General features: G+C 42.4%; 1 protein-coding gene across 5 annotated transcripts in view; it reads left to right on the top strand.

Moving 5' to 3' along the window:
• The window catches only part of BTRC (beta-transducin repeat containing E3 ubiquitin protein ligase), a 114,098-nt gene extending 104,453 nt beyond the window's left edge, over positions 1 to 9,645 (top strand). For 4 of the 5 annotated variants that reach the window (XM_030951745.1, XM_030951743.1, XM_030951744.1 and 1 more), the window contains 5 exons: positions 60 to 178; positions 3,938 to 4,048; positions 4,653 to 4,731; positions 8,044 to 8,237; positions 9,260 to 9,645. In XM_030951745.1, coding sequence (XP_030807605.1) covers positions 60 to 178; positions 3,938 to 4,048; positions 4,653 to 4,731; positions 8,044 to 8,205 — 471 coding nt within the window. In that variant the 3' untranslated portion in view covers positions 8,206 to 8,237; positions 9,260 to 9,645. Of the gene's footprint in view, positions 1 to 59; positions 179 to 3,937; positions 4,049 to 4,652; positions 4,732 to 8,043; positions 9,223 to 9,259 lie in introns of those variants that run through there. The other variant, XM_030951742.1, reaches the window with a different exon arrangement.
• The last annotated feature ends 3,580 nt before the right edge of the window (positions 9,646 to 13,225 follow it).

Genomic DNA, 13,225 nt, shown 5'->3' with positions numbered 1-13,225 from the left:
GTTAGTCTCTTCGTAATAATTTTGTCTCTGTGTGGTTCCCTCCTCCCTTCCTATCACAGGTATGGAACACTAGTACCTGCGAATTTGTGCGCACCTTAAATGGCCACAAACGAGGCATTGCATGTCTGCAGTACAGAGACAGGCTAGTAGTGAGCGGCTCTTCAGATAATACCATCAGGTGAGAGACACACTCCCCATCGCAGGGTTCTGTGCAAGCACGCTGTCTCTGGTGCCCTGGGACGTGCTGAGGTTAGGCAGCTGAAGTGCTCTGTACCCTTGTCAACTTTGAAATATGCTTTCTTTAGTATAGAACATTGGGAACTACTGGAAAGAGATATTAGAAGTCTGTTTTACTGTGTTGTCTTTCATCCTCTACATCTCAAGAGTCCCATACTAATCAACAAGTTGCATTTGCTCTGACAGTTCTGGTGTATGAAGGAGCTGGCAAGTACCACTTTCTACCATGTCCTCTTGTGATATTTTAATTGGACTATGTGTCTAGTTAAAGGGGTCAGATTTGCAGTAAGAGGCATTTAATCCTCTGCAGAAATCCTCCTGGGCTCTCGCCAAACTCTTCTTGTGGTACTTGGCACCTGGTTAAGTTTGGAACAGCTGGTTTAGAGCATGAAGTTCAGTTTGCTGCCTTTTGCACTTCTCCAGCTGCTCTGGTTGAAGTCTGAGATTTAACTCTTTCTGATATCACCAACCAGAATTTCTCCCTACATCCTGCAGCTGCTGGCAGAGGAATGTCCCACTAATTTCAGAATGTATGTAACAAGCTTGAATATTAGTTACATGATATAAAAAAATGGCTCTGTCATGGAAATGGGAGTAACAGTAACCTCTCTTTCCCTTTGTCATTTTTTAAAGTAATTGTCTGCCTTTTGGTGAAACTTGAAAGCTGGACAGTGTAAGCAGGAACCCTTCACTTCACATGTCAGTAGTAATTTTTCCTCAGTGAGAATGATCTATATCTATGCTATCGTTTGCCTGTGGACTTGGTTTGCAACATGCTGCCTCTCCCTGCTCTGCATTCTGTAGAAACACAGTTGTCCTTTGGTTGACATCACCAGGTCACTGTTCCAAATTTTAGTACAAGGCTGTCTGAGAACATGACCAGGACAGCTAAAACTTCCATCTCTTAATCAGGGGAAGAGGTATTACAGGCATTGTGTAAGAGCAGCACCACTGCTGAGAACTGCACTTCAAATAGAAAAAATAACCCTCTGCAGTTGTACCATGAAACTTGGCCACAGAAGTAGAGCAAGAAGTAGTTAAATACTACAGCAGCTAGGGAAGGATCTAAAATATGCAATGCTAATAAAAATAAATGTCAAGATAGTGATAATGCTCTACAGGAATACAGTTACTTTTATGCTTGCATTGGACAAAATCCCTACTTCATAGATAAATTGTGCTAGAATTTCAGGAGTGTCAACAGTGAATCTTAATGGAAGTCAAGTTTAGCAGCAGTGTGAGCACGGCAAGAGACTTACCCGATGCTAAGACAGTTTTCTCCCAGCCATTAGCAGACGGCACAAGTCAGTAGAAGGATGATTCAGAAAAAGGTTTCTAAGTCATCTTTGTGGATGGCTTGGTGCTTTGTAGATTTGATATTAGACAATATCATCTTGGGTTAAGTTTTTAATGAGTGGTTGGTCTTCATGTGTCTATTTCTATTTCTAGTGCACACATAAGGATCTGATACCAATCTGTTTAGACAACAGCATTCTTTCTAAGAGGTGGGGATTCAGACTCACCTGCCTTCTGTACATCTCCCTGCTCTGCTTTCAAGTGAATTAAAGGCTGAGATAATTGCAGACCTCCCTCTATTTCCAGAAGTTCTCCCAAAGTTATAGGAAAGAGCAGTGGTAGTGTTTTTGACTGCGTACACTATTGAAGTGATTTTTTTTAGTTAGTTAGTTCTCAAGCCTTTAGTTATTTTACTCTTTGTTCCTTTGAATATTTAAAAAAGTAGAAGTTAGAGAAACTTATAAAATCTGAGAAGGACCCTTGGCATCAACTCTGCTAAGAGACCCTACTCTTAATAGCAGTCATCCCCTTTGTACGTGAAAACCCATTTGCCATGTGACAAGGGACATGATCATCTCTTTTAATCCCATTCAGGTAAAACTTCAGACTGGGACCTGAAAATACAGGCCTGAGTAAGTGTGATGCAGCCTCCCAGAGCTGTTGGCAATTTCATGATCAATGGCAAGGAATGGAAACACATGGCACAAAAGTTCCTGGCACAAGATTGCTCTTCCAACCTTTCTGCACCAGTTAATGTCTGGCATTGTCCATCCTGTTTACAGTCCTTGAAAGTTGTAATGCTCTCTGGCAGCCAGAGTGCCTTTGGCTGACCTTTGTCATGGAGTTGCTTGCTCTGACCTTGACTGGTGTGCTGTACTCAAGTAAAACTGTTGGGCCCTTCACAGATTCCTGAAAGATCAACTTCACAGATTGAAGAATCACTTTGAGCTCCTTGTTGGCTTCAAACATGTACATAGACCTATCCTTTCTCAGTTCCACAGTGACAAAAGCGTTCTGTTCATTCCTCTGTTGTCCAAAATGAGAGCAACTTGTTGTGGCAAGACAGCTGCAGTCATTATCCACCAGCCTTGGGCACACATCAACCCGATCTGGATTATTCCCCAGGGAACCTCAGGAATAAAATACATGGGGGATGGTTTATCTCTTTCTTTCTCTCAAGCAAAAGTGACCTGACCTCTCAGCAGCTGTACTGCTTCAAGATGTGTCACCCAGAGAAATTCCACAAACCCCCATATTTCTCACTGCAGTGAAGTTCATGCCAGTCAGAGCACTTACTGAATGAGCATTTGAGAACATTTGTGACTACTTTCTTTCTGCTGTGTGTCAGGGAGTCAGAGCAGATATTGCAATTACAGGACTGCTGTATGAGCAGAACATGTCTCAGCCAGAGATGGAACACCTCTAGACAGTACATGTCAAAGAATTTCAGTTCTTGTAGGCAAATAATCTTTTTTTATCCATGGTAATTGGGAGTCATGTCAAAGAGCTGGCAAAAGTATGGAAAACAAATAGACTTACTTCATAACTGTTTGAAGCCTTTAACTAGTTTTCAAGGTAGGGTGCAAGTGTAAAAATTATGTATTTTAATTTGTCTCTGTGCTGAAAATCCATCATAAAAGCTAAAACTCTAGGGTAGTTACAGTTGAGAGAATAATGTGTTGCTGGGCCTCTTACTGTATATTGGTTTGAGTGCCAGAACTTTTTAAAAATACTGCATTATTAGAAACAGTTCACATAGAGCCACAGGAGTTATTTGAGAGCAAGAAAAAAAATTAATTTAAAATAATAAACACAGAGCATCCATTTTAGCTTATGCATAAGGTGCCTGGATTACAGATTAAACATACCTTCAGGAGGAGAAATGACAAAGGAAAAGGTCTTTTAATTCTTGTACATCTCACCACTATATTGATAACTTAATTTGTCTGATGGAAGTCTTCAAATCAGAAATGGGCATGTAGGGGAAGAGAAGGGGGCACATCCCCCATGAAGGTGATCATATCAATTGAAACAAGCTGCTGAGAGGATTAGTCAGTGTCTCTCACTTAATATCTTAAAACCAAGGCACGACACTTTTACAAACTATGAACTTCAGTAAAACAAAGTGAGGCTCACTGTGAAGATAACTGGAGCTGTAGATACTAGACACAACTGGTTTGTGACTCATCTCCCGTGTGTTACTGTAACATCCTAGGGTCATGTGGAAAATCATGTATCCGTTTAACTGTGGGGAAAGGCGTGATGAGTGTGGTTTGTTTCTTCTTTGTTGTTCCATCATAATTTTTATTTCCAAGTTTCCATTAACTACAAGCAAAGACCAAATGTTTCAGTGCAATGCTAAGGTATTAAAAAATTCTTAATGCTTCTTTGTACTCTCTTCCAGGCTGTGGGATATAGAGTGTGGGGCATGTTTACGAGTACTGGAAGGCCATGAAGAGTTGGTGAGATGCATACGCTTTGATAACAAGAGGATAGTCAGTGGTGCATATGATGGGTGAGGTTACCAGTGCAGTCAATGCTTTGCATCTTTCTGTCTGTCTCAGTGTCTCCCATCCCACTTTGTGCATCTTCTGTATAAATATCAGACTCTCTGTCTGTCATACTAAGAGGACCTTTTCATGGCCAGTAAGTGAGAACCATGCTATAGAGCATAGCTTTTATTCTTCTTTTAAAATAAGTCCATGTGATTTGATGTGTGTGGTCCAGTTCTTGTGCTTGGTAAGAATATCTGACTGACTCAACCTGAAACTCCTTCCAGCTCAACCACTTTTAAGAACAATCTTTCCCATCTGTGGTTGTCTTCAGGACCATTTGCCATTACAGACAAGTTGTCTGCACTCCCATGTGTTTCTGTTAGTTATTACCACCTGCTTTTTATGTGTTTTACTTTATTGACAGCATATTTTTACCTCCCATTAAGTTCTATAAGCTTTACAAAGGGGAAATGCAAGAAGCAAGTCTCAAGAGCAGAAGGATTGCTGTAATTTTCCTTAAACTGACGTATTAGCTAAGTTGTACTAACAGTTATTTTTTTTCTGTGAGTACTTGCTCTTTTCTCTTTAACAGAGCCATGGTGTTTGTCTATTTTTCACCACTAGGAAAATTAAAGTATGGGATCTTGTGGCTGCTTTGGATCCCCGTGCTCCAGCAGGGACCCTCTGCTTGCGAACCCTTGTGGTAAGAGCTTTAGCTAGAGGTGTTGAGGAAAGTGTGCTTGTTCAGAGTTATCTTGAGCTGTGAAAACTCAAATCAGTTTAGCCCCAGTCTGCAGGATCTTGAAATAATTTCTAGGGGTCTGGCTTTTTTGGGTGTCCAACTTCTTGTAATTTTGCAAGCTATTAATTGCAAGCATTAAAAGTTAGAATCTCTGACCTTTTCACTCCGCTCTGAACTTTTCAACAGTTTTATTCTGTGATCTGAAGTTAATAACTGAATCCATTTTTTAAGTCATCCTTGGAATCCATATGCTAGTGGGTTTACATTAATCTGTGTGTACCTGATGATGCAGTAGTAAGTTCTCTGAATTGTTGGCATGAAATTTCTCTAAAATAGTACATTCCCAATCTGAGGAACAAACACACTTGGGATTGCTTTTAACTGCCTTTTGGGTGCTTAAAGAAAAAGCAGGACAGAAACAAACAGTGAAATTGCCTTATGCTTAAACAGCAACTACTCTTTTCATGCTGTCCACTGGTTTCTAGTGCAGGTCAATTATAGTGTGGTTAAAATGTCATTATGTGAGTGTTAACAACATTCACAGTCATGTTTAAAAATGGCTCTGCTTGGTCTTAGAATAATGTGGGATAGTTGTGAGAAAAATACCAGGACAGCCAAGGCCTCGGGGTGGTTCTAAGTGTTCCTCTACCACATTCAACTCAAAAAAATGGCACTATTGCTAGGAATAAAGCAAGTTTTCAACCAGTACCAAAATCTCATTGAAAAATAAGTACTATATGTTTTTATTTCTTAGGTTGAAAGTGTTTGGGCAGTGTTTCAATAGGTATATGTTAGAACTTCTCCTGCTGTGGCTCATGACTACAGTCTGTGCTGTAAAACAGGATCATACCAAGGCTATCTGATTCTCTGAAAGTGTGGTTACTTCTCACCAGCTGAGCTGTGCTGGCTGACCTTCTGCACACCCATCAACCACCTGAATTGCTCCTGTTGTAGATTTCACTGAAGTACTTTACATCACATTTGGTGCAGGCTGTGAGGTTACTGGGACTTAGTTGACAGGCCGTAAGATCATTAAGTCATGCTACCCTTTTCCAATCATGTATTTGGACCATCAGCTACAGGATCAGAGTCCATGAGAGCTTTGGATGCCCGCAGGTGCTACATTGAAAAACCTTCTTGTTAGCCAAATAGAAGTGCAAATAGTTTCATGGCTGAAATCGAGAAAAGCCCTTGGTCATTGGTCACCCAGTTCCAAGCTATGGAACAACTCTCTGCCCATGAGCTCATATCCTGAGAGTCTAAGACTTAAGACTTGGTATTAGTAATGTTTCTGCTCCAGCCTGAGACAAATATGTGCCTAGTAACCTGTAGACTTAATTTAACTGGTGTGATTTCCTCTGCATTTTCCAGCAGTGGACAGCCAAAGTGCTCCAGCTAATTATATTATAAATCAGAAGTGGTGGGATGGAAACACTGTAGGAATCTCAACACATGGGTACTCATAAATCCCTGTTTGATAGCAATGGAGGGGGCCAAAAGCAGGGTGGGGAGCAGAGGAAACTGTTGCAGTGCTTTTAAGACTTTTATGACAACGGGGTGTCCTTACACCCGCTTACCCGTGCTTTGGTGTTTTTTTCCTCTTCCCTCATCCTCCAAAATTAAACCTGGCTGCACAATGAACATCATGAGTCTCCTGCTGCTTGTGTTCAATTTTCAAACAGTAGGAGGAAAGTGCACAGATAACAAATGTTCGCTGCATGCCAGGTCCCTTCCAGTTTTGTCTTCCGTTAGCTGGAACAGTGCGACATGAATTTGACAGAAGCTTTCCATGAACAGAATAAGCTCACAGTTCAGCTTTGCTTGTGACATAAACAGTCCAGGTAGGGCAGCCTTACTTAGACCACAGTGACTGGGATCAAAAAGAGAGTTTTGAAAAGAACTTCTGAAAGTACCTCTCTCTCTCTCTCTCGCTCTCTCTCTCTCTCATTCTCTCTCAACGCCCCCCCCCCCCCCCGCCACCATCTCTGTGAATAATCCATCCATGGATCTGACTGTTGTAATGATACTTTTTGGAAGAATTTCTTTACTGCTATAACACAAAATCTGGAAAAACGCTTCCCTTAAGAATAAGTGGGAAGTCAGAAACTCATAAGGTGTTTATAAAACAAACTCAAGTTAAAGATCAAAAAGGTTCCATTGATTAGAAATTCTAAAAAATTTATCTTAGAATCTGGCTTACGTTTGCATTTATTCTTAGATAATTTTGATTTAAAGATTCAGAAATTCACTTTAAAGCATCTGTTGTTCTTTGTAAACTGAGCTGTATTTTTGTAGTCTTGTATTATAAGACAAAGATTTCCCCTTTAGTAACTAGCAATTCTCTTTTGCCTAAATGTTTGAGAAACTTGTAGATTCAGTATTAAAGTATTTTAAGACATGTTTTTTTCCTGACCCTCAGCAGCTCCTTACAATGTATGAGCACTAAAGAGAAATGTGTTCATGGAAGAGACAGGGCTCACTGTAACTGCACAGTTTCTGTTCCCTGTTGACCAAGGAGGAAGCCACTGCTTTTGGAGTGCTGTGAGCACCAAGAGAAAATTGGCAACGCACAAGTGAAAGCAGAGTGGATTTGCTCTGTGAAATCCAGGATCTTGCCATTGCCTCCTGTTAATTATGGTCTGAACTCTTGCCAAATTGTCATGCCATTTCCACTCAGCCTCGGAGCAGAATGCAAACTGCCTATAAAGAATGCCCTTTCTAGATCATATTTTTAGAACTGCTTAGGAGGAATTACTGCTGTGTCACTGGACTTTACAACAGGTCCTTAGTGTCCTCCACTGTTAAGCTGTTCCCTCTTCAGCAGTGGCAATGATGCCAAGTCTTGAATGCAAAGTTCTCATCTCTTACCCTGTAACCTACTGTACCTGGGAATGCTGTAATTTCAGGGAGGAGTTTTGCCATGGAATAAGGAAGACAGTGCACCTGTCAGCCTCACCAGATGGAATTATGTGGGGAGGGAGTTTGGTTTGTTCTGCGGAGCGTGTGTCTAATATTGGGATTTAAGGAGTAGTGGGACAACTATAATGTAAACTTCCTGCAAGTCAAATACTCGGATATTTTCCTTGTACTCAGACTTTTCCTTGAGACAGGGTTTAATTTATGCTCTGAGATGCTGATGCACAGTGTGTCATCTGGGGTTTACTGACAAATTAATATGACACTAAAATCAAGCCCAAGTTCATCTTCCCTGCTCCATCCCAGGTGCCAACTAGTTTGCAAGGTAACATGCTCTGTCTCCCACTGGCATTTCAGGAGCATTCTGGAAGAGTCTTTCGACTTCAGTTTGATGAGTTCCAGATCGTCAGCAGCTCACATGATGACACCATCCTCATCTGGGATTTTCTGAATGACCCAGCTGCCCAGGCAGAATCCACGCGTTCCCCGTCCAGAACGTACACCTACATCTCCAGATAAATAACACTACACTGTACCTCACACTCGCACAGGTAAACAACAACAAAAAAAAAATCTTTCAAAATAAGGTGAGGCTCAAAGGTGGCACTGGATGTAGTGTGAGCCTGCTGTTTGAATAACTGGCTGGGTTTAGCAGTGTTTGTCATCTTGGTTATACAGGAATTACAGTGTCCTGTTAAAGGACAGGAATTGTTCTGGTACCTTAGAATAGGGACTTTATTTTAGGATTTGTGACATGTGGTGCCTATGACTCCCCCTGAAGAACTCCTCCTCCTCTGTCCATCATCATCAATAATTAAATCAGTTATACTGCTGTCCAGAAGGAAGAAGGGTTTCTGCAGAGCGAGTAGAGCAGCTGCTGCCTAACAAGAGGATGCAGATGGCCTGACCCTGGGCAGTTGTCACCAGGCAGGAGGGTTTTGCCAAGAACCTCCCTCTGAAGTGATGACCATTCTCCTCACTCTGCAGCAAGCTGATTCAAGATTACAGTTTGGCTAAGGGAGGAGACACTGAGGCACAAGCACAAGCCCAGGCAAATTAAATCGAGATGCATCAATGTGCAAAATCATTTACGGATAGGGCCTAGCCCTTGTTCTCTCTCGCATGGCATGGATGTTAAATTATTCATATCAGGCCTGCTTGGTTTGCTCATCACCTTTTTTCTTGGCCAGCACAGTGTGGGGAGTACAAAATGTTTCATATGTTTGGGTCAGCTGTAGAGTGAATTTGATGCATATGAGTGAAGTGGCATAACATGATTGCCTGTGTGGGTGGGTACATGCACAATTACTGTTAATAGCAGTAAACATAAGAGAGAAGAATGGCAGAAGAGCTGACAGGCTTCTGCAAAGGGGTGTCCACAGTGACATTTTCCCATGAAAGTGCTCTGTCACGGGGCATATCCTGTATCCTGTTTGGTAACTGTACAGTGATGCTCTGGACCTGTCAGATCTTGATTTTCTCAAACACTCTGGTCAATCAGATGCTATTTTAAATCATTAAAAGGCTTAATATGAATGGGGTTTGTTTGGTTTGTTCTGTTTTTTGTTCCCAGGACTCATTTAAGCTGCAGTATTTAAATGCCAGGACAAAAGAACTATCCACGTAACCAATACTTGCTGAAGAGAGAGGCTCTCAGACTTGTTTCTGGAACAAAGTTGGCATGCGGTTGATCTCAGACAGGGTCTACTCAGCGCGGCTGACTGCTAAAGTGCTGCTATATCAGAAGATGACTTTTATCTTTCATGAACAGCTAACATTTTTAAACCTTCCCATCCCTTTCTTCCCTCATTCCCCTCTTCATGTTCACTCTTCCCCTTACCCCATTTGATTCCACTCCAAGCCCAATGTCCTATGAATATATTTAAGATGTCACCAGAATGTGTTGCTTTGCTGTTAAGCAGAAGACTTACAGCCACATTGCATCCTGCTGAGAGTCACTTCAGGGTGGGTGGGAGGGTGGGTGGGTGGGGAGGCTGCTACTCTCAGGCTGAAATCAATATCCATTGCTAGGCCTTTGAAAAAGCATTCAGCTCTGAGGAGCAGCAGAAACACTTATAACAGCCAGACCATCATCCCCCCAACCCCAGCTTCCCTGCGGCTTTTGGCTGTTCTAACTGCAGACTTATTTTTTGTGGAGAGAGGACCCTTGAAATTTGACTATTATGAGCCAAATCCATCTCTTTCCTCTCCTGTCTGCTATGCTAACCCTTTGGAAGCTGGATGTGTATTGTAGTCTCCCCTTAACATCGGCTTTGCTGGGGACTGCTAGTCAATGAAAAGTTAAACTCTCTCCTGCCAAAGTCCCAAGCATGATGGACTGGGGCTGAGATCCTGTCCACCCCCACCCCAGGTGAACTGTTGGCCCAGGACAGTATTTCACTAGGAAAGGGATTGTCTGTACCATCTTCCTACTGCTGTTCTCCCTGAAGACAGTATGTTGCTGATGGCTTATGAATCATTCTGTAAATTGGAGAAAGTTTGAGGCTAGGCTGAGAAGGAAAGCTGGACATTGCTCCTATCTTTCCATTCCTTCTCCCTCAGAGAGGCTGCAGATGGGTACTGGAAGAGGGAGCTGTTAAAAATTTCGTGGAGCTCTCAAGTGCCACTCTAGAGTTGACATACTACACAAACATTCTGCCCATGACTATAAGACTTTGCCTCACTTGAATGAGCAAATGCACACCCTGGAGATGGTGGCAGAGTAAAATGAGTTGGCCATGAGGACAATCATTGCATTTAGCAATGGCTCCAGGCCAATTCTGCAGCATTTTTGGGACTGGCTTTGCTAGAAGGGATTGAGGAGTTTTTGGTCTGCTTCTGTAACCTATGTACCGCCTTGCAGTTTAGGGACACAGGCTGATTAGTCCTTTTGCTGATAGCTGAGATGGGTCTTTGCTTTCTGGCTGAGTCTTCTGCTAATTGTCATTGTTTAGAAGACAAAAATAGCCCTGAAGAGTAGGTACATGAGAAACAATTCTGCATGTCTGAACTAGACAGAGGTCTGGGGGTAAACAGCTCTCTTCACAGAGCTGGAACAAATTGCAGCTGGCCTGCATTTAGATTAGAAATGACTCTGTAAATCAGTCCCTGGCCATTCCAGGTTTAGGCCCAGATCCTCTGCTGTAGGGGGGGGTATGGAAAAATCTCCACTGCTTTAGTGGGGAGTTGCTCTAATCCCACAGCAGGAAATCAAGGTCCTTTGTCTCTGGGCTGGAGGGCTGCCTGCTAACTGGCTTTGTTAACACCCTCTGAACTTGGCAAATGGGATTTTTTTTATAAGTATTTCTCATCAACTTCACTTTCCTGGGGAAGCTCTTGCATTGTTTCTAATTGCTTGGGATGCGCTTTTTCCACCAGTGAAATCTAGCAAGGAGCTGGTCCAAGAGTCCCCAGAGAGCAGTCCAGAGGCTTGAATAATTTAGGTGATAGCTAGGACAGACAAGAAGGCAATGGAGTTAGGGAGGAGGGCAAAGCTGGTTCTTGGGTAGTACCTAGTGCATTTCCTGAAGCCTGTGGGCAGCAGTGTCAAGCATCTCAGAGCATGTGATCACACTCCTCTTTTCTGATTGAACTATTCCTGTAAAAGAGTCAAACAGGTTAACAACTCTGCTCAGGTAACAGTGACAGAGTGACTTACCTCTGCAGAGTCATAAATAAGTTCTGAGTCACAATGTTTATCCACAACTAATTTTAAGTCCAGGAAGGCTGTTTGGGCTTTCAGTCAGCTCGACATATCATGAATATTGCAGTCCCAAAGCCAAATTGGCAAGGGAGCAGAGAGAATCAAAGTTCACGTCCCAAACTTCGTTGAATTCAAGTTCTGAGTCTTAATACTATTTTAAGAGTCTCTCTAAGTTCATGTATTACAAGGTCTGCAGCATGGCTGCATATCAGCAGGGGTTTGTACGACCTTGGGTGAAGATTTAATAATTATTTTCCTCAGTTTGGTCATCCTCTGTCTTTTCCATTTCTGTTAATGTAGAAAACAATGATCTGTTACTCCAGCTACTGAAGGCTGCAGAACTTCCTAATATTTTAATTACATCTTTGTGGCCAATACCTTCAAGGATGTGTTGTATTTTTGCTGGTTGAGAGAATTTGGGAGAACTGGCAGACTGGCTGGCCAAACACAAGAGATACCACCACTGCAAATTGTCCTTGGTTGTCATAGCCCTGCTGCTCTATGCTGCTATTCTGTTGAGTCTTCAAGTGGTGCCGTACTTGGTACTCTGCTGTATAGAGCTCTTTAAGGTACATTTAGCAAGCAACTGCTGGAATCCATTTTTGGCACATGGTAAGAAAGGTGTGTCACCCTCAGGAAGGGACTGTGTCTAGGTACTTCAGACAGGACTGCAGAAGGGTGAAGATTCCTACCCCACTCCCCGAGTTGTACAAATTTTCTGATGGCTAAGAAGGAAACTGAAGTTAACTGATCTAACTTGAACTTGAAACTGCCACAGCCTGACATTTGGTGGTGTTTATTGTGCACCCAGGGAGGAGCAATCTGGTAAGCAGATCTCCCAATGTCAGAAGAAAGTGGCTTTTTCAAACTCCCTTCCCTTCCCTTAGGATGTGTGTGCATCTGTGTGTGAGTGTTCAAGAGTGCATGTGAGAGAGAGGTTTCAGCATGAACAGGATGGATAATCCCTCAACCAGATTGGAGTAATGGCAGAGTTTATAATGAAAAGAACTAGAACATGCCTGCTGAAAGGAGATAAAAAAGGGCTGGAAGTGTCTGTGGGCTTTAAGTGTTGCACATTGCTTTGAAATGAAATACCTCTGCTGCTTAGAGATTATCACTTCTCCCACAAGTAGGAAGCTCATGCTAGCCTTCCACCTTGGATTATGGGATGGAAAGTGCTGGAGATGTGGGACAATCTGTTGTGGCCACACCATCTCCTGCGTGTGACTCCTTTGCAATAGGGCACAGTTTTGCTGCAAATATTTCTCGTCCTCAGAGGAACACAGCTTGCTTTCAAATATGCAAATAGAAAATGGCATGAAGGAGATTGCAGTGAGATAACTTCTACAGATGTCTCCTCTGGAGCAGCTCCCTCTGCTCCCTGTTAACATTCAAGGACAGACACATCCACTGTTGGAATGGAAGGATTCAGGTGACAAGTTGAGAAGTCTATGATCATCAGAAACATTGAAATGCTTTACACTTGTTTCTAAACTGGAAGCTGACTTGGACCACCATGCTCTACCTACCCACCTCCTGCTCCAAAGGATTCTTTTTTCTTTTTCTTTTTCTTTGTTTTTTTGAATACTGAAAAAGCTGGAGAGTATCATGCATATATCTCCACTCCCAGGTATGTGTATCTGCCCCTTCCACATGTCCCTTCCTCAGTCTGAGCAGAGCTCCAGGCTTGGTTCTGAGTTTTTTTGCATCCCACCTTCATTGGGAAGCACCTCTCTAGATTGGGCTCTTGCCTAACTTTGTTAGCTTTCTTTAACATGATTTTATATCTGCCTTTTGTGGCTTATTATTCCTTTATTCACTGGGAAAGGGCAATAT

Source organism: Camarhynchus parvulus, chromosome 6 (genome assembly GCF_901933205.1).
Source record: "Camarhynchus parvulus chromosome 6, STF_HiC, whole genome shotgun sequence".
Taxonomy (NCBI): Eukaryota; Metazoa; Chordata; class Aves; order Passeriformes; family Thraupidae; genus Camarhynchus; species Camarhynchus parvulus.
This window is presented reverse-complemented; position numbering and strand designations above follow the sequence as displayed.